The sequence below is a fragment of the Micrasema longulum genome, unplaced genomic scaffold, assembly GCF_059751315.1.
Source record: "Micrasema longulum isolate JH-2025_06_02 unplaced genomic scaffold, ASM5975131v1 h1tg001642l, whole genome shotgun sequence".
In the NCBI taxonomy this organism is placed as follows: Eukaryota; Metazoa; Arthropoda; class Insecta; order Trichoptera; family Brachycentridae; genus Micrasema; species Micrasema longulum.
The window spans coordinates 57,646-82,930 of NW_028278821.1; the positions used below are offsets into that span (position 1 = coordinate 57,646).

A 25,285-nucleotide genomic window follows, 5' to 3' on the forward strand; every position below is an offset into this window, starting at 1 on the left:
TTGAGAAAGTCTGTTTCTTACCCTTATCCTCACTGAATGATGCATAAGGTACAACATTGTTACATGATTCACGGAGTATCTTGATTATTCATTACATGAAGACATGTGACAGTTCAATAAATCATTGAAATACAGTGGTGAATAAACTCTTTTGAAATAAATATGTACTTCATGTTGCATTATCGGGAATCAAACCCTGGACTTTTTGCATGGTAAAAAAGTCATTAAAAAAAAACAAGTACATATTACAATTACATTTGGAAACGGCGCTTGCAAAATAGAAACATCAGTCAAAGGAGAAAATGGTTTACTGTAAATATATAAAATAATACGATGTTATATTCTATGGCTGGTTAAGTACAAACAAATCAATTAACCTTTAAATTGCATCTCAACTACATTTAATTCATCTTGTCATGAACATGGTCAAAACCATTTCAATGTTTAACTTCTGTATGTGGTGAATTGGCAGATTTTCAGCAATTTTGTAATCCATAATGATATGAAATGTGTTTACGTGATTTGATGTTTGTGACATTCACATAATCAGTGTAGGTATGTATTGCATGCATATGAAAATTGAACAGAGCACATAAGTATTTGATTGAAGAAAATTAAATGTTGGTACTCATCATTGCTGTAGTGTATATTAGTAATACATAGATAATTGCACTCTGAAAATCTATACAATAATATTCATTCATCACTATATAAATTTGTCAATTTTATTTATGTATATCAAAATATTTGATATCAAAAATATTTTTGTGTACATAATTTAACAGTTTATACAATTATATACTACTAAGGCATGAGACTCCGAAATGAAAATTTGTAAATTAATTGATACAAAAATCAACAATTTTAAATTTGTTAATAAAAAGTGCATTTTTGCTACTCAAGTAAAATAAAAATTATAATGCTGTGCATAAAAATTTCATTAATAAGGGCAATAAAATTAAGAGAAATTTTATCCTTATGCTTTCCTCGAAATGAATGATTAGACACTTTTATATATTTACCCACCTCATAACTTCTACAACAAAGCTATCAAAATAAATAAACAATGTAATGCTAACATGTACATATATACTTGAAGAAAATAAAGTGCATAAATGAAATGAATACACAATGTTGTAAATCTGCAATGTCAATTTAGTGTCTCTTTTTCTGTTGCATTTTTTTCTTCTTTTCAAGGGCTTCCATTCTCATATCCTCCAAATCTTCCATGATACCTATAAAAAATGTTGACTAATTAATTTATCTCATGTTGATTCATAAAAAAAAAACATTCAGAAAATCTGAGAAACCATAGTGAATATTCCAACAGTGCTACTTTCCGAGCTCACCACAATAAGCAATGACCTGAACATTTCTTTATTTAATTTCATATCTTCTTTTTCACATCCGTTCCTAAGTGGAGCATGTGGAAATCACCAGATGCCTCCAGGTGACCCTTTCGCCAGCCGGCACTCTCGCACCCTCCCACGTCGATTCCGCGTCCCTTAGTTCCACCGAATAAAGCCGAAAGATCGTCATTGATGTCTTTTCAGGACGGCGGGAGCCCGTGGGTGTAAGGAACAGGCATGTTGGGTTTAGGTTCTCCTGAGGCATGCGTAGCACGTGTCTAAGCCAGGTCTACCGCCACACCCTCAGAACACTAGTTATAGGATTTAATATGGTAAGATTGAAAAATATGTTAATTTATACGTCTAACTAAAAAATTCCAGATTTACACATACAATATTAAATCAGACACACATATATATATATATATATATACCTATGTAATTATAAAAAAAACTTTATTAAGTAGCTATTACTAAGTATATGAAAATTTAAAAATAAATAACTACTCACCAATTTTTTTACTGATGTACTCTTCTCTCATAACTTGAGAGAAATTAGATTCCATATTTGTATCATCTTCATCAGCGTCTCTATACCTAATCATAATTTTAAAAAATATTAATTTTGTCATCCACATTATATAATATTAATTATAACAGAATGACATATAAAGGTTAAGTATATAATATAATATGCTTGGTATTCTTGTAACATAAATTATCAGTTGCCAATAATTATGTAAATGATTATGCCTTAGTTATTGGAATAAAATAAAAGTTGCGTGATAGCATACCTGGATTTATCATAGCCAAATATTTCCTTTATATATTTCGAGTAGTCATTTCCATCATCCTGCGGTCCATCATCTATGAAATCATCTAATTCAGAATCATACTCTGAATCCGAATCTAGTATTCGTCCTAAAAGTTTTAAATATGAATAATTCACACATTTCAACAGGATTTTTATAAGATTCTTTGAGAGAATGTTATCAGAAATTGGTACATTGTAATATGTTGTAGTTTTAATCAATTGATTATTATCTTTTATAAAATCTGACTGAAAATTAGTAAAATAACAAAGTATAAATACATCATTGAAAACATGTGTATATATGTATTTATTGATATAAATAAATACAACCTTTCTATAGTGACTCACCTTTAACAGGCTTCAGTTTATCTTTCCGTGGCTTCATATCCCTCGGGGGGAATTGTTTTGGACCTCTAACATCAGGAGGAGGAAATTGCCTCGGTCCTTTGACATCTGGTGGAGGAAACTGCCTGGATTTTTTAATATCAGGAGGTGGAAAAGACCTTGGTTTTTGATCAGACAAAGAAGGCTTTGCTTGCTTGGAATTTGATGGTCCTGGAGAAGAACCCTGTTGACCGTCATCTAATTTTCTTTTTACTGCCTTGCCATCTAATGCCAAAGGTCTTTTCCCAGGGGGGTTCAATGATTTTATTGGTTCCTTTTGCGGCGGGCCTCTGTTGGGTAATCTATTTTGATCTGGCAATTGTCTCATTTGATTAACTGGTTTTTGTTGGTCAGATTTTCTATCTAATTTAACTGTATTATTCTGACTTCTAGCATCTCTCGAAATATTAAGATCTTTTTGCAATCTCTGGTCAGGTCTTGTCTTTGCAGAATTTGTAGGCATGTCACGGGGATTACCTTTAGGGATGCAGGTTTTAGTATTGGGCAGGGGGGAAGGTTTTGAAGTTATTTTATGATTGGAACTATTTGAAGAAGAAATTTGTGGTCTGTTGGAGTTACTAACTGAATTAGTACTCGGTCGATTTTCAGATGTTGAACTCTTATTATCATTTCTTTGAATGCTTTCTTTTGGTTTTGATGGCACTTTGAAGGTTGAACCACTTGAAGTTGGTACTTTGTTGCCTTTAGATGTTAGAAGTGAATTGAGAATCTTGGGATGATTGCTTAAACTAGAACTACTTTTACTATTTCTATTTACATCGATTTTTTCATCACTGTTCTTCAAATCATCTTTTCTATGCCGATCTCCCGACTGTGGTTTTGGCTGAGAGGGACGATCTCTATCGACAGATTTGGTCGAAGGATTATTAAAGCTTTTTTTGGGTTCCTCAGAACTGTGCTTATTTAATTTATCACCAATTTTTGGAATTTTTATGCTAAGGGGATTAATTGGTTTAGACGGAGTGGCTGGTTCATGTTTGGGCTTTCTTACGGGATCTTTTTCTAAAAATAACACTGCTTTATTTCATTAAAATAATTTAACAAACTTCTTGAAAATATTTTTGAACCACATTGCATGTACTTGTATTGTTATGGTTATAAAATATATTAAAACGATTCCACAATAATGTATACAATGAAAAGTTTAAAGTAAAACTAGTTTAAAACATAAAATCACCTGAATTGGCACTATCCCTTTCTCTTTCACGCTTCAATCGAGATTCCTTAAACGCTTTCAACTGTTCATACTCCCTTTTCTGTTTTTTCGTCATTAATCTTTCAGTTTCTTCAACCTTTTCTGCTTTGTTTGTTTCAATCACAACAGGTTCAAATTGTTTCTTTTCGGCTATCTTAAGGAGCTGGTTGAAATCTAATGGCGGTGGTGCTGGACGTTTTGGTTTGGGTTTTTCCACCTTTTTTTCTTCTGGTTTTTCTGGCTCATCTTCAAAATCTAAAAGAAAATAAAACATAATTACTAAAAAATAAACTACCGGGTTATAGTCCCGTGGCTATTGTCATGGACTCGAGGATCAGAGTTCCGAGGGTCGAACCCGCATTGGTACAACTTGATTTCCATTTTCTAAGTTATCTTAGTTACATGTAACTTGTTGAAAATGGAAAATATTTATTTTGTAAAAGAACTTTAATTGACATTACATTTGAATTTGATGGTGACTAATATTTTTTATAGAACTATCAATAGAAAATTCTTAATCCAGCTCTGCTTGTATATTAAACTAATTAACACAGACACTCTTTAATTATATGGTTAATATTTCGATTGATATGGAAATACAAGTTATTACCTAATTGCAAGTGAAGTGTATAACATGAATGAATTGATTCATTTTTATTAGTGACGAGCTGAACCCGGCAATGCTTTTCTATTGCTAGATTTGAGTACATACTCGTATATGGATTAAATGACCTCAATCGAAAGTTTGTATCGTATTTAGTCCAAATTAGATATGTACTTAGCATTATTATTTTTGTGTTTCAGTTTACATAAATTGTGAGGACAGAAAATTATAATAAATAGGTATTCGAAAATTGTTTTCCTGTCATTGTCTTGCAGATACCTACCGACACTATGCTTAAAAAACTGCATGTCAGACCTTTTGTTAGAATAGACAAAATCGACGTTTCGTTGTCCCATTTTCCGCATCTCAAAACTGAACTGATTTTGTTTTTTTTTTTTGACAGATTATCAGAATATTATTTTTTTAACAGTACGTTTTTCTAAAATTGTTATATTTGTATACCATGCGCCTGAAGACAGCAGATAAAACTGTGCTTTTTTACGGGTTTTTGGATGGTTCTTGTTTCCATAATAAACCATTTTTCAAGAAACAAAACAATAGGGACACGCCAATGGTAAATGTCTATAGTGTGTAAAAAATCACTCCAATAGTGTCATAATCCAGAGAGAAAATACGGGAATACGTTTGTACGAAGAAAAGTCGGACTGCGTTTCCTTTTGAGATTAAAAATTATTAAGTATACTTACGAAACTTTACTTCATAATGCTTTTATGTAACCAAAAAAACAGGTTTGGTGTTCTTAAATAAAATCATCGACCTATTAATACACATAGAAGCACCCGGAACCCTCTAAAATTATGACTCATGTCCAAACGCTCAATCCTGCCCTACACGTATTTAGTCATTCTTTAAAACCACCAGCCTAGTTCAAAACCCAAATGCCTGATTGTGCACAAAAGGGTGTAAAAACGGTTTAGATTGAAGGAAAAAGATGATGTAACTTTTCGCTGATAAGTAGGATACTAGATACATGTTTATTATCGAAATCTAAATCTAAAAATAGTAGATATTCAAATATTGAATTTAAGTAGGTACCTCAGTACTTGATTATGTTTGAATTCCAAAACATAAAAAAAAAAATTTTTAAATATAGAATTCTTTTAGCAAATGTCAAACTCTGCTCAGGGGTGCACTTTAGTTAGGAATGCGATTTTCAAAAATGTATCGAACGTCAGTTAATATTATTTTAGTATTACCAAAAATCCAGTAAAAAGAAATAAATGAGTAGAAATTATAAGGAATTTAAAGAAATAATCTAATTGGGATCCATAAAAAGCTCAAACACAAAAAAACAACATCCTTCGACGAATGCAACCCTGGTGCTCCTAATTTTTTTTAACTTAATAAATTGGAGATTTTAAGAGCTATAAACCTGCTTGTAGAAAAGATGTACATTTCGCTGAAAACCGGACGTAAATCGGTCTAGTAGTTATTCAGTCCATCGAGGACATACATACAAAAATTGCCTTTCATATACACATGAATAGTTATTATAAGTTAGTGAATGTGTAACAAATATATATTTTTTTTAAATAATAACTAATCAGAATAACCTTTAATAATTATTGCCAAGTCATACATCTTTTGAAAAAGTTTTAATAGCTGAGTGTTTTTTAACCTTTTTGAATACGCGACCCCCTTCAGAGTAAAAAAAAAAACAGACTGTGAACCCCCAGCAAGATCCCCCAGGGGGTCGCGACCCATAGGTTTAAAAACACTGGACTAGCTAATAATAATAAAAATCATGGAATGTTGAAATGTTAGAACAAGTTCATTCTACACTAGTTCACCTTAAAAACATCTCATACCTGTGTTAAAAATAAATATTTACAATCACAACCAATGAATACTTATTACTAGAGACCGGATTATTTGCAATTGCATATTAAGGATATTTTTATGGGTTTTAGCTTAAGAGTAATAATACACCACTAATAGAGTAGCCCATACAGACAAAAACCATTCTATAATTATTAACCACAAAGTTAGCTACAGTTTACAGCAATACGTAGGTAAGGTCGTAGATCCTCAGGTCAAGAATTGCAAACGCAAACCGAAAGCTAAACCAAAAGTTTGAAATGCTTTTATTATATGCAAGGGGGCTTATCTCTTAGGGGTAGCAAATGATAAAGTTTTAGCTACTTTTACTGAAAACCTGCTGAAGGGGCATATTTGTGCTATTTTTACAGATCTCAATAATTTAAGCCGACCTTGGCTGGTATTCTGAATGCAAAAGCATGCGTAGAAACTGCATTTTTAAAGCTTGTTCTTTTGGCGGCCGGGCGGCTTTTGCCTAAACAATTAAACACACTTTTTTTATACAAAGTAATATTTGCGTTCTTTTGATTTACCCAAATATTTAAATTTCAGAGCCATTTTCAACGAGTTGTAAAACACTCACTTTGAGAAAACGGGAATCAAGTTGGGGTAGAGTTGATTGTTGTAAACAACCCTGGTTTCAAACCATTATGTCAAATATTATGTCCGATCAATTAAATATGGACCGTTCATTCTCAATTTATAAAAACATTTTGTCTGATAGAAGGCACAACCTTGCAACAAAAAATTTAGAATAACACATTGTTAACATTAATAAAAACAAAGATTGTTAAAAACATAGATTGCTTCAATTTTTCACAATAATAAATAGTCATTGTAATTATTTTTTTTCATATTTTCACACATTGCATATTTTAAGCATTTTTGATGCATGCCTTGTTATGTTGCATATTATCCGGTCCTTACTTATTACATAATAAAAAATTGTCTGTCAAAGTTAATCAACAATTAAATTATAAAAGTTATTAATTGCATCACTAATATACATGAATAATGAATTTCTATAAAAGTTTACCGCTGTGAGAATCGCGAGAAGTGTCGTTGGTGGTACGAGACCTCCTTTTCCTTTTGTGGGGCATTGCCTCTTCTTCCTGGTGACGAATAATGGCGGCTCTCACTCTGTCCTTGGTGCTCAACAGGTCATAGTTTACAGGCTTCGTGGCAGAGGAAAATCTTTTATCTTCCTCAGGAATAGATTTGTATTTTTCCATCATCTTGGAATAGAAGGCGGAAGCTTCCTGCGATACATAACCATAGTCATCCTCGTCTGGCTGGTCGGGACCGGCCATTGTGACGGCGGTATCATTATTATCAACCGCTTCATCTAGAACTGACTTGTTAGCTGACTTAATGACTTTTAGCATTTTCTTAATCTTATTGGTTGCCTTCACATCTCTCTTAGAAAGCAATTCATCTCTTCTCTTTTTGGCATCGTCCACTTTTTGTTTTTCTTCTTCCTCTTTCTTCGCGAGGAATTTTTGTATGTTAGCTGAAAGAGTCTTGGATTTGTTTTCTTTTTTGGGGGGCTCGAATTTTGTTTTATAGAAGTTACCCTGAAATTAAGACTACAATTTTAACAGCTGTACCATTTTATCCTATTATTCCAAATAAATAATATATGAATAGCTTGAATAAAAGGAACAATTTTAAAAAAAAACTTTGACTTTTCGTTAAAACTTAGAAACAATAGTAAAGTAAACCAAAATATTGTACACGCGAAAATACGAATTTCTAAAAATAAGTAAAGTGATTGTTTCGTTTGCGATCAATTTCATACAAATACAATAATAAAGATCAGTTTAAGAACTAGAAAGGTAAAAAAAATACATAAATATTGCAAAAAACTTAATTCTTATGAATGCATGTATTAACATCGAACTGTCAGAATAAAAAAGTAGACCAACAAGTACCTTACCCCATTACTGGAACTTTTGCCATTCTTTTTGGCTTCATGAAGAAGAGACCCAAAATCCATTATAGAAATTCATTTACTTCATCTAATAAAATAAAATATATGTGTCAACATTCTATTTATTATACGTGGAAATGTAGAAGAAAGCGAACACTTCAGAAAAAAATTTGCAACTGGCATAGAAAATGTTTTATCTATGCTGCACAGAACAGGCCAGACTAGGATGTTGCAAATAATATTGCCAATAAAAATAATTCAGAGATTTTTTCAAATAATAGTAATATGATATCCCAAGTTTTATTATGTAGCAACACTTATATTTTTTACCGCTCTCTTTTAAAAATTTACTTATTGTCTTTGCCTGTTGGCATAACAACTAATAAACAATGATGTTATTATTATATGTCAATTTCCTAATTTTTAAACAAAACCACTTTATTTGATTTATTTAAATGACAAAATGGAAGAAATTAAGGATAAAAGTTTGCATTACACTGCACTTAAATTGGCAGAAGAAATAAAGAAAATGCCAATGTATAAATCATTTTACAATGATATACAGGTAAAACCTAAATCTTATTTTTTTCTTCAGATTTATCCTTGTTATTATAATAATATTTTTATCTCTAGAAACTAGTTGCATCTTCAAATGTGAGCAAAGACAGTTTTAAAGAAACATTGCTAGCTGGTATGAAGGAAACTGGATTGGAAACAGAATTAAGAAATACAGTTTTCCAATGGATAAGGTCACAACAAAAATGTGAAAAGGTAAAAAATATTTTATATCTTTTTTACCAAAACCAGTTTTAAAAGTCATGGCTTTAAGAATGATTAAATTATATAATAAATAATAACTTTTTTTACAATATTTAAGATTAATTATGTTATGTTAATTTTTATATTTATGTAAAACTTATATTTGACCTTTTACCGTTTTTATAGGTTGATAATTTGGGATATTTAAAAAAAGCTAATATTCAATGGGAAAAGAGGATTCATAAGTCTTTGAACTCAATGTGCACAGATTTAGGAATATCTTTAGCTAAATTACGATTACCTGCAGACAAAAATGAGCTATCAGAAAAATGGTCCGAATTGAGTACTTATGATATAGGTAAATTTGATATTGATTGACACCAGTAGGTACTACGTGAATCCGTTACCTGCTTCTTTTCATATATATTATGTTTTTGTTTATTCATATATTAAATTATCTTTAATGTCACAATGTATACTGAATAAATGTAGGCATATTAGATTTAAAGCACTCAAGATTAGGTAACAAATTAATGAGAAACTATATGTACAACAAATAACTTTTATAAATATTACAAAATACCATTATTTATTTAAAACATTGAGTTGGAGATACATATGTTTATATTTATATTTAATTAATGTTTTTTTAATTATTATTTTGTTTTACAGATCTCACTAAATATAGACCAGTTTATGCCCCAAAAGATTTTTTAGAAGTACTATTGTCTCTATCTGGACCAGGGTATGAGCGTGTAGAGTGAGTAGACAGTAATTTTAGTTTACTCATTCTTAAAAAAATATCAGATCATGATTTTACTGTTTTACCCCACTATTTCCCATTTGATAATTTTATTTACTAAAAAATATATATTTAACTCAATACTATCTAAATTTCAATTCCAGAGGTGAGCCAAAGTGGGAGTTCTCTCATATTCCACTTAAAGTAAAAACACTTGATATGTTGGTAAGTAAAATACATTGTAACATAATATACATTATGTAAATGTGAGGAAATAAATAGACACATTGTGTGTGCACGCGCATAATAATTAGATAGGTTCAACAAATTGGAAATAATTCATGTTCTATATTGCTTTAAAATTCTTTTAAATCACATTCAACCTTCAAAGTTGATTAAGATGATCGGTGAACTTAACCTTTTTAATTTACAGTGAATTCAAATGTATTACAAAACATCATTTTCTTTAAAATTATTCATGGTCCTTTAAAAGTTAAAAAATATTATGTAAGTTTGCATAAATTAATAATTTTAGCGTGCTCAGTATGTAGAACTATCACGGGGTGAGCCATTATTGGGAGTTAATCCCAATATGGTTAGTTCTGTTGCTGGGTTCCCATGTTTAGAAGTGGAACGCTCTGCACTTGGAGAGCGGGTCGCTGCTCTTGGCTACGCTCCTGTCTCACAAGAATACCTGAAACGTGGATGTCCCCGTTGCCTCAGAGCTCAACTGTGGGCACAAGTGTTAGGAACAGAAATACATCCGCAGGTTTTAAACAAAATACCTTATTTATTTATCAAAAATTCACCATACTCTACGGAGAATCTAGTTGATTTCAATCCATAATAAAAGTCATAAAATGTTAATCAGTTAGTGAAGATTTTGGTAGAGCAATAACAGATAAATAACGTCTCCAATAAATAATACGAGCAACCACAACCATGGCCTAATAATGATTTTTTTGTAAAAAATAAATGTTTGGAGTTCTTATTATTTACTGAAATATTTCAAGTTTCCCTTCATTTCCTGAAATTCATAAATAACCTGTGCTGGAAACATGAGAATCGAGTTGTGGTAGAGTGGGATTTGAACCCCAAGTCCACAATACTACCACGGGACCACAACCCGATTCTTTTATATTAAATTATGTTACCATAATAAATATTGTAAGTTCATGTATGTTTGCAATCATAAGACTAACGCTTTATGTATATGTATAATATAAGATGTTCAAAAGACAAAAGGTCGGTCGCACCATTACTTTTTATTCCAGTGAAAATGTTAATGTATTGAAGAAAACCAATTTTATAGTATAAATGATTTATACCATGCTGTTTTTTTTTTGTTATAGCACTTGGAGTACTACCAAACATTAAAAAATTCAGTTCTTCAAAATGATTTAATGATTGACAAATTAATATTTAAAGATGTTCAACTGACTGCCTCTAATGATGACCAATATTTTGTTTTTGAAGATTTATTGTATCAGGTAACTTCCTTTGTCTTGATTTTTTTTTGCGTGGTCGGTGGGAAATTAGACAGTTTAAATTCCAGACTAGAGCCTTAATAACACAAAAATATATCTATCATTTTTTATGTAACAGCACAAAATTAAATTAATAAATTATTATTTGTTTTATTTCCTAATCCTGAAGTTATTTTTAAAAAATCATATTGTAAATGCCTAAAATATTTAGTGTTACTTTAGTTTATATTTTGGTGTTCATTAACATATTTTAAAGTCTCCTCTCTAAAAATTAATATCATTCCAAAATTAAATTCTTACATAGTTTTTTTAAAAACTTTTATCCCTTAATTTAACTCTGAAAACTTTCGACATGTAGGAAATGTTTGAGAAGGAAGAAACGCAATTTTCATAGTTTAAACAAATTGTAAAAATAAAAAAAACTCTCCGACATTTTGTCAACCATATTAAATCAATCAGTCTATCTGAATTCTGAATATAAAACATTTTTCTCTGCTACTGTTTTTACAATTCTGTCTTTCATTCTCTATATACATATGTACGTTTTTTCAGGTAATGTTGTGTTTTTCAAGGGACTCTGAAGTATATTCAGCCCTTAAGAATGTTCTAGGAGTACCAATGACATCAACAATTCGAGGTAAAAAGGCAAATAATACAATAAATTTTCCACCAAGTGGTGTGATACCATTTCATGGATTCACTATGTATGGTGAGAATATTTTAGTTAATTATTTTTATTTATGTCTTTTATTTCAAATACAAATAAATTCGCGTTGATTACTGTTATTAAAAAATTTGTAAATAAATTTCAATTGTTCTTTATAGCGGAAATGTTAAATGTTCTAAAGGTGCAAGCTTCATATTATTTAATAATCACGTTTTAATCGTCTATATCATTAACCATATTTTTAGAGCTTATAAGATTTATGAGCTTATTATTGTAATATTACTTTGATAATATTTAATATTATTTTTTTGCATAACAATAGGCCAGGAGGCTCAATTACAGTGGTCAATTATGGCACAGAACGCCCAGGCTTGAGAAAAATCACATTTAATTTTTTGTGTTCTCTCTGGGAATCAAACCCGGAACCTTCCATAGGCGAGTCAAGTGTCTTAACCCATTACACCTCGGAGGCCACTTTTATAATTAAAAAATTCTCCAGAGTAACATATAATTTTTTGAAACCTTTCATGTTTCCATTTGCATAATATATTTTAGTTTATGGTAAAAATGGCAACTTATTTTACTAAATAGCATTAAAAAGTTTTTATTTTACTTTACTTTCAAATTACTATTTATTATCATACCCATGAAAGCTTCTTTTCACTAATATTCTTAAATTAATGAGGAAAAGTATGCAATACAAGAATAAACAATAATTCAGAATTTGTTTAATAATATATATTTCTAATTACCTACATTTTTCCTCAGCCACACCATTTTGCTATCTTTATGATGACCCAGTAAAACTTTACTTTACATTCAGATCATTTTATATACGATATTGGCATCGACTTCACATTATTTCAACACATCCACAGGTAAGGAAAATAGTTATTTTTAATTTATCCATATTGAAAATGTTTTATCAAATTATATTCTTTATTTTTCTAGGGGATAGTGTCATTATGCCTGCTTTATGAAAGGTTACTGCAAGCCTATGAACCAACATTGTGGTCTCACTTTAGGAGTGTGAATATAGAACCGTATGTATTATATTATTATAATATACACTTACTCACATGCTTGAGTCCCGACTGAGTTGAGATGTAATTTACCCTCAAATAGAATCTAACTTGGAATATAAAATATTGGCCCAAAATTGGTTATATTTATTTGTTTCAATAATCCAAAAACAAAAAATATACAAAGGAACAACATATAATTACTTTTTTAAAGATGTAACCACTCGGCCCATAGACATGTTCCATTTTGTCAAATGTATTATTTTGTTTACAAATGTATACACCGTGTTTCAGGGCTAGACTACAAAACTTCAGAGGAACATTTCTATGGTAAACTTTTTTTAAATCCTAATTTTTTTTTTCAAAAACTGTTTTTTCTATGAAAAAATTTCATTGTTATAATTTGAAAATGGTGGCAATCCTTAATGTATCGGGCTAGCATCCCTTCCACAAACCTCTTATCCCTCCCCTTCTCAGCCGCTTCCCTGGTCCGCATCCGGTATATATTGGCTCGTTAGTCAAATACATTTTTAATCCCAATTTTTTTTAAATTAAAAAATGCAATTATCCAAAAAAATCATTAGGATATTTTTAAAAGTACATCATAAGAAAAATGTTTCTCTGAAGTTTTGCGGTATGGCCCTGAAAAACTGTGTATATAACTATGTAGTTATAATTTCTGCTCTCTAAAATGTAATTAATGTATCATAATATTTTTTTTACAGAATCAGAGTAGTTTTAAAATGGCTGGTCAGAGCCTTTAGTGGGCACCTTCCTCCAGAGCAGTTACTGCTACTGTGGGACACTGTGGTGGCTAGAGACTCACTGGAGCCGCTCCCTCTCCTGGCAGTAGCCATCCTGTCCTTCCGCAGGGAGAGCATCTGCCAAGTCCACACGGTGCAGAGCATCGACCAGGTCTTGGCCGACTTGTCCACCATATCTGTCATGACACTATTACAGCTAGCACTTATGAAGGAATAGATGGCCGATATTTGCTATTTTTCAAAAGAATAGAAAACTATAGCTGATTTTTATGCTGGAAACACCAAAGTAGCCCATTATATGATAGGTTACGACGAGGCAACAATGTTCTATTTCAGTACTGCTGTCTTCAAAGTGTTACCATAATTAAAGACCGTTTTCACAAAATAAAATATCTACAAAAAAAATCTAAAAGGTATGGCCTTTAACTCTCGCAGCGAATTATCTTTTACGGCATCAATCATCTCAAAGCACGTTCCTCTTAATAGAAATTTTAGTCTTGGGAAAAGAAAAAAGTCAGACAGGGCCTGGTCTGAAAAATACGGTGCTTGGCTGACGACATTAGTCGAATTTTTGGCCAAAAACTCCGAAACAATCACCGTTATGATATGGCGTATTATCGTGGTGTAAAATACACTAATTGTACTTCCACATTCCGTCAAGTGTTTTTGAGACGAGGGGGGCAGTGACTTGTTTCATGCCCAAAATATCGGTTGAAATATGATCTGCCGATCCATATGAGATGTTCAATAATACAGCAAGCTCTCGGATTGGTACACATAGATTTTCCAACACAATTTGTTTTGCCGATTCGATGTTTTCTTCGGTAACTGACGTTGTTGGACGTCCAGTATGTTTACCATCATCTTAACATTCACAAACGCCTTTGAACCTATTATACTATTTTTATGCCCGTGTTATAGACAAACACGATTTTCTAAAAGCTTTATTCAACATTTTCAATGATTCGGCACACGAAATTTCATTAGCAACACAAAATTTGATTGCCAAATTGCCACACAGCAATTTTTCGACTCACTCAAACAGACGCTGACAGAATACTGAACATCCGATCGCTGTCAAACTTTGCCAGATTGTTAAAAACAGCGCTGTTAACGTGATTGCAAAATAATACCAATTAGTGCAGCGCGGGCATTTCAAATTAGGATTTCCTGTTTATTTTTTATCATATTTTATTTTATTTTATATGGTATGTATTAGGATTAAAAATTTCTAGAAAACTGTATTTTTGTTTTTGTTGAAATCCTGGTAATTTTTTTTTCAAAATGAAAAACCTGGAAAATGTACTTTTTGTAGATATTGCTTTGTGAAAACGGTTCTCAATTGGCTACCCCCAGGGTATAATGGTTAAGACACCGGTTCCGGGATGGATTCCCAGTGATTCACAAAAATTAAATGTGATTTTACTCAAGCCTGGATGGTGTGCTGTAAGTCACTACTGTAATAGGGCCTCTTGTGCAAAAAAATATAATAAGAAGACATTAAAATACCAGCTCTCTCAATAATTCTTTACCTTTTTTGAAAGACTGTGCATTATTTCTTCTCAACAAATATTAGATTCAATTGTTGTAACAATTTGATAAGTCGTTTATACTCGCACATATAATTTACTACATATATACATACAGCGTATGATGCGTAAGGCAGTTTAAAATTTATACTAATTTCTAACTATTGGTGTTTCCACAAATTGTTTTTTTTAACCCTAAAATAGGCAGCCAAAATACTAATATTTAGTAGATTCAACATTTTTATGTTAGAACTCAAAATCATTCTGTATGGCAATTGTATCTACTTGATCTGCAAATGAACTTATTACGTGCATTGCAAGCAAATAACTGCAAAATTGAAAATATCATTTGGAGTTTATAATTATGCCTATTTTTTAGATTACCCTAGAATATGCAACATACAATATTCTTTTTTTAAATCTATTATTTTTTACACTTTTCTATGCAAGGATTGAGAAATAACAAATTCTTCTATTGTTATCTAATTGATGCTGATGTGATGCATTTTTTAAAATGTAAAATATTGATTTATTTATTAAATGAATAAAGTATAATATATACATTATATGTTAGAGAATATATAATACTTTGTTCTATTCACTTTCTTCCGATTCTTCACTAGATTGCTGCAGCCACTCGATGAGTTTAGCGAGACCAGGTTGCCGACAAAGGGGACTTTTGTCTTCGATCAAATCAGTGTGCCATTTCAATATTGCATCTTCGCTAACAACATCCTTTTCATATAAGAAATGTATAATTTTGACAATACGGCTTTCAAGAGTTATTTCACAAGTACAGCTCTCCTAAAAAATATGTATTTATTTATTTATTAAAGAAATTCGGTATAGGAACATTGTAAAAAAAAAATATTTTATAAATAAATTATTTGTTGTAAAATTATTTTCCCCACTTGATGAAATATTGAAAAAATTAAGTAAAAAATCTTACTTGGACTGCCCTTAAACAATCTATCATAGCATCTAAGCCTTTGATATAGTTTGCTATAATTGGTTTGAAGAAAATCAGCAAGTCTTTAAATGCTCCTAACACATTTGTGGGTGTCTTCATAGGTGGTAAACTAAACAGCGCTCGGATGACATAGAAGTTCACTTCCTGGAGAGACATATTGTATGCGTACCGAGAAGAATTTATCTCAAGTATTAAATAGTCGCAGTTGAGTTTCTCTTCATATCCCCTGGCTAAACTATCCACTACTTCCTGTAGGAACACTGAAAGTAGAATAAAGAACTTTGTCATAAAGAGGAAAAGGCCTTTCTTTGCTATTATATTTAATTATTTACTTAGAGAAATAGTGACAGCAATGCAAATTGATTAATAATAATTAATTGATTATTATATAATATATAATACTGATTATTGGTTTCCCAAAAAGAGATCAACGGATTTGGCCTAGTTAAATATTGAACTTGAAGATAATAGTAGGGCTGGTTACTTACAGTTGGTATCATCCAAAACTTGAGACATGGCTTGACTACTTCCATCATCTGAAGATGTTGAGTAGCGATCTGATTCTTCATCCCACCATTTGGCATCTAATCGGGCTAATTCATCCCCCTTTCCCTTATCCTCGGTCATATCTGAATCTACAGATTCATTATCTTGATTATCGGTAAGTGTGTATGCATATTCTCCAAGCTTCTGAGATGCTAAAAAGTTATATTTATATAACGAATATATTTATATACATATTTCATTGATCAAATCTATATTTTATTTTATTTATTTATTTGTAAATTGACAATATTCGAGTTACAATAATTGCAGAATTAACTCCATGGGACCTTGGTCCAGTGCTGAGTTGGGACATAGAAAAACAACAAAAAATAGTGATACAATAAGTCGGCAAGCGTAGCTAAAGCTCTCAGGAGGCATCAGCATTATATGGCCCAGCCAACCATATCTAATATAACATAGCAATTTAACAAGTAACATTTTTGAAAAATATTTTCAACAGACGTGGAAATCTAGGCAATTACAGTATTTTATATACGAGGCATATCCAAAAAGTAAGTGTACTGAGGCTCTCACGACCGGATGGATTTTATTTTTCACGTACTGGCTACACGGAAGTGTAGCAAACATGTAAAAAATAAAATCCCTTGCCCTCCGCAACGAGACCAGTTCGAGGTCAGTACGTTGAGAAGTGTCGACGCGACAACACGTTTCGTGAAAAATGTCAATCCAATCTCCCGCCAAGTGCAAAATACGCAGCGTCGTCCGTTATCTCGTTTGGAAGGGAAAACCTCCGGTTGAGGTTTATAATGAGGTGAAAACTGCATATGGTAATAAAGCTATGAATCAAATGAGTGTGTACAAGTGGTGAAGTAAGTTTAAAAACGGTTGTACGTCTGTGCATGATGATCAGAGGAGCGGAAGAGCCGGGCGTGCTTTCGGCACTTGCGGCAACGCAGTTTAAATGCTTTTTTTTACTTCATTATACGCTGTGACGTGAGTGTAAGCTCGTAATATTTTCTGTTCTTATTTGTTTTAGTAATTAATTTGTGTTGTGTGTGTAACGTAAGTGCAATTATGAAACCAAAAATAAGTACTGTTTGGAACTATTTCGTTGAAATAGCGATCTAACGGCCAGATGTAAACTATGTGCCGAACTAATATTGAGAATGAAGTCGAACATACGTCATCATAAATGATGAGTTTATCATTACAAATGTTAGAATCCATATTAAGTATGAATGAAGACCGGCAAGACTCGATTACAAATAACGAGAATGACAATCTATTTTTGGAGACACAATCACAACTTCAGGAGTACAAAAAAGAAAATACGATTGCCTTTATAGGAGGATCCCCTTATGTGGTGGAAATTAAATTCATACTAATGTACTAATCTTTTGCCATTAGTGCGCCAATATTTATTATCAGCTGCTCCCAGCAACGTCACCAGTGGGCAATTATTTTGCGGAGCTGGTCTTATATATATGAAGAACAGATTGTTAGGTGTAAAAGCGGCCAAACTGCTTTTCATAAAATATAACTTACCACTACTTTATTTTGAATATTAATTTTATTAATAATTGTATTTGTAAAAATAAACTTTTTTTTCATAGTATTTACATTTCCGCATCTGTTTCCGTTTCCGCTAAAATTTACTTTTTACATCTGTTTCCGTTTCTGCTTCCATTAAGACACTTCCGTTGCATCACTACCTTAAACCCCTTACCGCATGAGCTTTTTTCGTTTTGAAAAAAAAAGTTATGCAGGATACTAGGATCTAGGAAAAATAATTTTTAAAAATAAAAATATTTTGTTTTTTAAATCGTGAAGTAAAATAAATCCGTATACAGCCTTAAATGCATTAAAAACCCAAAGTATAACTTAGCTACATTTGGTATTTCATGCACTTACAACATGGTTACATGATAGCTTTCTTGATAATAGAGAAAAATACATTTACACCTTTATTCTTCAAACCAGATGGCTCTGTATGTGGTAAGGGGTTAACTCAACTTAAACTCGTTTGAAAATTTAATTTATGTAAGTATTTTTTCTTCGCTAAAGTCGATGAAAAAAATATAAATTAGCAATATTGCATATTGACAACCAACAATAGAGCTCTGCTTATTTGAATTAATAAAATAAATATCAAATAAATGAAAGGTTGACACTTATTCTGCCTTTTTGTATTCAAAACAATAATGCTCACCGTTTCCAGATGTGTTTTGTATTAATTGACTTTTTACTTCAACACATGTATCAATATGGACTGATGGACCTAAAATACAACTTTCAATTTTTGCATCTTGGTTAATTTTGCATTCTGATCCTAAGACGGATGTTATTATAGAACAATCATTCCCTATAATACTGCCATTCATAATTATACTGTCTGTTATCTGACATCTGCGCCCGATCTGACAATTTTCTCCAATTACAGATCGCAAAATAATAGTCTCTTCATCAACAGAACATCCTTTAGCAATTACTACATCTTCTTTTAACTCGCATCCCCTTAAATGAAAACATAATATTAATGGAAATCCAACACTGAAAAAATTATGAAACATACTGTAAATAAAAACAAATTATATTGTTAAAGATTATTAATCTTAACAAATTATATTGTTAAAGATTATTAATCTTAACAATTTAAAGCATTGTATACGAAATTGATATAAGAGTCTTCCTAAAAGAATGACCTGTTCTGAGGAGGACTGTACGTTCGCATGTCACTTAAATATAACCAAAACTATTTTTATTTTAACTAACCAGATCATCTAAATTTATTTTTTTTAATGATTTAAGAGAGTATTTATTTTTCAAGTAAATACTTTTTTTAATCAAATCTGATACTGAAATGTAAACAAACAAAAATCAATTACATCAAATATAAATATTTCCGTCCTTATTACTGAATTAATCAGTAAATAAAATTATTTGATTTTTTTTACAAATTGCCCTCCGTGATACATAATAGAGACAGATGGCTTACTCATCAGGTAGAATTGATTCCCGAAACAGTTTAATTTATGAAACAATAACTGTTACTGGTATTCTTTTCAAATAACCGAAACGCCCATCTCCAGTACATGAAAATATTATGTTGTCTTTCACATTCCTTTGACAGACATATGAAATGCATTAAAATAGATTAAAAATTATGTATTAAATTATCGAGATATTTTTATAAAATTGGTAAACCAATGGAATATAGAGCACTGCATCGGTATATCAATTTTAGAGTTTCACAATCATTTATTACACGAGGGCAAGATTATCAGCATTACACTTCAGATGCCCAGTCCAAGGACTATAAATATTGTAGTGTAAAAACACCTCGATAAATATTTGACAAGTTATGTCAGGAACTAAACTAGGGATCTCAAGCATGGCAATCAAAAGTGCTAACCATTACATCAAGAGGTGGGCATATTTAGTGTCAGAAATGTTTGTCTACCAAAAAAAAATAATTTTGGCATAATTTATAAATAGACTAACTTTGCAAGTGTCACATCCCGATTTCTATAGACATGGTTCCTCAGTAGAATAAATGTTTGATATTGTTTTGAAATACCCATATCTGGAACAAGAGGGTAAGCCCATCTATGAATCACATCTTGGCTGAAAAAAAATCACATACTTGAGAAAATTCTAAAATACTTTAGACATTCTCAGATAACATTAAATTACATTTATGTTATACGGCGTACAATTATTGTAAATTAAATAAAGTATCAAAATGTGTTTCTGTAGTACTAGGAGGGTGGAAACAAATTTTATGTATATAAAACATCTGTGTGATTTTTTAATCATTGCAACATATGCTCAAGACAATTGCTGATCAATAGAACATAGTCCAGGCAAAATTAACATTGTCAGGTTGTCTTGTATGCAGTTAGACCATCACCGATGCGATCCGCCAAAGTGAAACTTCAGTAAATCGTTAGCGGTAGCGAAATAAAAGCGATATATTTTTACACTGCAAATTTCGCTGCACTAAATTCATTTGTGTTCAAAATATCCTCCCAGTCAGACGAGTCTCTTTCCACATCTGAAGAGGAGGAATTATCACTATTCGCATCTACATTGAAAAAAAGACATAGAATATGGGTTCATGAAATTAACCAAAAACGAAAGAATCTTGGAGAACCCTAAAAATGCCTAATGTTTATGCATATTTGCCCAATGAGTGTAATAATATTCATACAATTATATTGAAAAGAATTACTATTCATTATCAACTATTATTGAAATACTAAACTGTTTTTTATTTATGGGTAAGCATACTAATGAGCTATTGTTTGAATCCTGAGAGATTTTAGGATCTCGTTCGAACCATACAAATTTAACACTTATTTTTTTATTTCAAGAAACACAAATTAGTAACATAAATTAATTTACCATCTAAACCTGTCTCTTCCTGGATTTTCCTCCATGTTACTTCTTTTCAGGAAAACCACGAATTAAATCTATTGATTTTTCTGTAATATCTACATCCGCCATCTTTATCGTCTGCAAAATTCTGTCTTTCCGCACAGATACGTGATATCATGATGAAACGCAAAACTGGAATGACAGTATCGCGGCATCAGCGTAAAACAAGTTTTGGTGCTAACAGCGATATGTCGCTAATAGAGACAACCATAGGAAGTCATAGAAAGTAAGAGTGAGATACGACATATGAGATACCCTCTCATATACTGGGACAGATTTGTCGTGGTTTCGCTATCGCGGATCGCAACTGGGGTGTACTAAAGGCGGCAGTGTTCCAGACTCCAGATATAAAGTGAAAGGTTGAAATCATTTTTAACATTATTATTTACTAGGGCGGTTATTATTATGGATAACTTATACAGTCTTATTAGCATAGTATAATACCTCAAAGGCTACAAAAGTGATTTGATGCCATATTTAATTTGTGCTTTTCAAACTTTTCAATAAAATAAATTGTTATCACATATTGGCTATAAGTTATATCCGATACATCACTTCACTCTCACGGTTTTGCACTTCTACGGGGAGAGCATTCCATGTCATAGGGCCTGTGACCGCAAATGGTTGCTGGTATGCCTACATGTATAATACCTTTTCCTATCGCTATAGAAGTAGCTGATCTATTATTTACTAGTTGAAAATAGCTCTAAAATTAAAATACTCTAAGCATATTTTTTTAATAAAAAAATTGACTATTTACAATATTTATTTAAATGTTACTCTTAAAACTTATTAAAAAGTAATTAAAAATAACTTTTTTTAAAAGCACTTTGGTTAGCATATTTAGCACATAATAAAAGTATTCATTTCTTACACAGAAACAATTATTCAGATGCTTAGTATTTTGGGAATAGACTAGAGTGAATTTTACTAATTTAATTGTGACCAGTTCAAATTCCATTGGTCCTTTAAATACATTGTATTAGCATTACCTTGTTTTCTACATGTGATGGATTGTAGGATAGAATACCCTTTTAAAGCATAAAAATAAATACAGCCTAATAATAAGTACATAGTAAACAAACCTGATTGTTTGATACATTTGCCAGTTTGTCACTCTTGCTCCATACTGATCTCCATTCAACTGATGCCAATAAATTGTACTAGCCAATATCTCTTCATTCATTAAAATACCTTTAACAAAATCATCACGAGTTTGGAAGTCAAAATTGTCAGAAAATAACGGCAAAACAGCTGGAGAACAAATTGCGATGTGCGTGTCTATTAAATCACTGTGGATTGTAACATCGGAGTTTTCTAAAAACATTTCCTTGGAAAGAAATACAAAAATGTATTATTCTGGGGGACTATTATACTTATTTTGTTGATACATATGATAAATATTTATTTACCAGTGGGAAAGAAGCCTTACGCTGCTTGTTGCTGGAAGACAATTTCTGATGGAAAAGTACCCTATTACTGTTTGAATTGGCAGCAAGTAAAACAGTTTCCCCGGAGCATTGTGCTCGGTGTCCAGGAACTGCAGCCTTATATAAAAGACTCATTACTGCACCTTTGTCTTTCTTATTTATTTCCCTATTTGTGAAGAAAAACACAAGAAATTTCATTAAGTTCTGATTTTAACTATTTGACTACTAAGCTATTTTTTAAAAATATTTTTTACTAAGGTGATATATTATCACCAACAGAGTGCAAAAGGTTAATACCTCAAACTGTACTTTTAAAAAGATATTTATTATAATAAACATATGAAATTAGATTAAACTGTAACATAATTTTTTTTTTCCTTATAGTCTGATGGTTAGTGTGTTTGCCAACCATGCGTTATGTCTCTGCTTTGATTTCCAGTAAAGTTGACATGAAACAGTTTTTGTTTTTACATTCCAATATTTCATGGTGCCAGGACTGGCACATTAATCGTAAGACTGATCAACTTGCCTTCATGTATGTAATATTATATACCGTATTTTCCAGACCATAAAACGCACTTTTTTGCTCTGAAAATTAAACCAAATTGGGGTGCATCTTATCATCCGCAAAACATTAAAATGTGGTTTTTCTCAAGCCTGGGTGTTCTGTGATGTAATTCACCACTGTAATTGGGCCTCCTGGCCTGTTGTGGTGCAAAAATAAAATAGTGGTATTGAGTGTTAAAGTTATGGTATTAAGTGTTTATGATCTTTTTGTTTCAATGCATACCACTGAATTTTTTTGTTACATGTTGTTTATATACACAAGTGTTTTGAATTTTGTTTTTATAATTACACATTTTTTTTTTTACTTTGTTAATGGCATAAGCCGTTGAAATAATGAATAACTAAATGATCGATATTTACTCCAATTTAAGCACCAATGCAGCGCCCTATGCACCATTCGGTGTGGATAGGGGATGGTGATACTACAATAACATTTATATTTACAACTGTAGAGGTGTAGGAATATTAATATAACTTACTTGTGTTTTTCTAACAATGGAAGTAGTTTTACATTGGAAATGGTGTCAGTTCCAGTAAGTATAAAATAACCCCGAAGAAGTCCCTTCGCATCTAAATCTCTGAGAGCATCGCCCAAAGAGCGACAGCTTTCTGAAACTACAATGTTAACTACCATTGTCACACTCCATGCGACTTTATCCTTGATATTTAGACTGTAATCACATTAAATAATATGTAATACGTTATTAAATGTTTCGTTATTTTCCAATTTTTCCATTTATTATAAACGAACGTATCTTACTTGATATGAGCTCGGATTTGATCGACGTTAGAACAACAAAATAAAAATGTTTCATGAACTCCAGATTGCGCTAAAGATTCAAGAGTGTAGTTGATGAGAGGAACACATACTAGAGGTAATAAAGCCTGTAAGAAATATTGTATGATTACTTCAACTTAAAAATATTTTTAAAGTCAAATGCTTGAATCTTATAGGTTAAAACATACTAAGGGCGATTTTGAAACAACGGGAACAAAATTGTTATTAAAATTATCAGCAACAACAACCGCTTGAACTATATCGTCCTTTTCCATAGTATCAAGAGCTGAAGGAACTTTTTTTTGTTTCATCATTTTCGTTCAAATTCTCAGAGTTGATCTCAAATAATTCGCGGCTGACGTTTAAGCCAGAAATTGACGTTTCAAATTCAAAGACAATAAATTAAAATGTGTTATTTGCACAATATCGTTATACAATTGTCCACCAGCGATTTGACATTTAAAAATTAACAAAAATTTAAAAATAATGCGAATTTATGTTTCGAAAATAATATGACCCATATGCTCTCCGTTTCGTTGCAAACATCCTTGCAATTAATAAGTGTGGAAAAGAGACAATGAGTTTTAGGCAATAAGTGAAAGAGAGAAGGAGAAACCTCCTAATTTGGGAGTTATAAAACCACCCCAAACAGTCGGAACAAAACGAGTCGGAAAAGAGCCAGGAAAAAGAGTCGACCAAGAGTCGGTCGACAGTCGAGAGAGTGAGTTGGGTCGACGCGATCGTACCGTCGATCGCGGAGACGATGCAGCGTGGGAGTCGAAGTTAGGGAGTTAAGTGAAGTTAGTGTACTGGTAGCCAGTGCTACGTAGCAAACCTCGTGGAATCCGACTACTCCACAAAGGCCGCCTTCCAGCCGCGAAGGTCCCTCCACATCCAGGACATCCATCGTCCTCCAAAGGAACGCCAGTTTCCTGCACCGCCAGCGCGTGTGCCCAGCCCACGGCCGGCCAGTCTTCCAGCTGGCTGTCGCCGTCACCATCGCCACGGGACCGAATCCCGAGAGCTGCCCAAGGCTCTATCCATGGCAGATCTCCGCCCAGGACATCGCCTAGCATGTGTTCGTCCGAACAGCATCCGGATCACCATCCTTCATCTCTCCACATAAGTGAAACCGATAATATTGTGTTAGATATTAGTGAAGAGTTACTATTAGTGAAGAGTTACTATTAGTGAAGAGTTACTATTACGAACTGCATTAGTTAAGGACCTAGATCTGTAAGTATTTTTCTTTCTCTCATGTTTGTAACTAGTTCTAAGATTATTCCCATGTTCTAGTTAAATAAACAAAGGTACATAAAACATTCAAGATTTTTAATTTATCTTCCAATTTACTCATTTTCAGAATAGATTTAAGTTTTCTTTATGGCTTTAAATTCACTCAGTTTTAATTGGGATTATATTATCATGATGGGGAATAAAAGTGGGAACACATGGTGAAGTAATTTTTTATTCCACATACCCGATGAGGC

The 25,285-nt window shown here is 31.9% G+C and overlaps 3 protein-coding genes across 5 annotated transcripts; 1 reads left to right on the forward strand and 2 right to left on the reverse strand.

The window, feature by feature from the left end:
• Positions 1-292: 292 nt before the first annotated feature.
• On the reverse strand, positions 293-8,379 carry LOC148274471 (protein SPT2 homolog). Of its 2 annotated transcripts, none has more exons than XM_088237081.1 (7): positions 8,143-8,379; positions 7,243-7,780; positions 3,746-4,018; positions 2,512-3,570; positions 2,144-2,270; positions 1,861-1,946; positions 293-1,235 (listed from the first exon to the last, which is right to left on the reverse strand). In XM_088237081.1, the coding sequence occupies exons 1-7, from the start codon at positions 8,200-8,202 to the stop codon at positions 1,156-1,158; spliced, it is 2,223 nt and encodes a 740-aa protein (XP_088093207.1). In that variant the 5' UTR covers positions 8,203-8,379; the 3' UTR covers positions 293-1,155. The 2 variants fall into 2 exon arrangements, with proteins under 2 accessions (XP_088093207.1, XP_088093206.1); XM_088237080.1 differs by having other exon boundaries at positions 2,512-3,582; positions 8,143-8,364.
• Positions 8,380-8,508: 129 nt separating this feature from the next.
• On the forward strand, positions 8,509-13,982 carry LOC148274472 (TBC1 domain family member 19). Of its 2 annotated transcripts, XM_088237084.1 has the most exons (11): positions 8,509-8,701; positions 8,770-8,907; positions 9,082-9,253; positions 9,568-9,655; positions 9,802-9,862; positions 10,173-10,406; positions 10,990-11,127; positions 11,677-11,833; positions 12,560-12,669; positions 12,743-12,834; positions 13,539-13,982. In XM_088237084.1, the coding sequence occupies exons 1-11, from the start codon at positions 8,600-8,602 to the stop codon at positions 13,792-13,794; spliced, it is 1,548 nt and encodes a 515-aa protein (XP_088093210.1). In that variant the 5' UTR covers positions 8,509-8,599; the 3' UTR covers positions 13,795-13,982. The 2 variants fall into 2 exon arrangements, with proteins under 2 accessions (XP_088093210.1, XP_088093212.1); XM_088237086.1 differs by lacking the exon at positions 10,173-10,406.
• Positions 13,983-15,579: 1,597 nt separating this feature from the next.
• On the reverse strand, positions 15,580-24,189 carry eIF2Bepsilon (eukaryotic translation initiation factor 2B subunit epsilon). Its single transcript, XM_088237083.1, has 10 exons — positions 23,984-24,189; positions 23,778-23,902; positions 23,497-23,688; positions 22,433-22,616; positions 22,106-22,350; positions 20,085-20,207; positions 18,793-19,097; positions 16,565-16,774; positions 16,056-16,336; positions 15,580-15,910 (listed from the first exon to the last, which is right to left on the reverse strand). The coding sequence occupies exons 1-10, from the start codon at positions 24,107-24,109 to the stop codon at positions 15,701-15,703; spliced, it is 2,001 nt and encodes a 666-aa protein (XP_088093209.1). The 5' UTR covers positions 24,110-24,189; the 3' UTR covers positions 15,580-15,700.
• Positions 24,190-25,285: the final 1,096 nt, after the last annotated feature.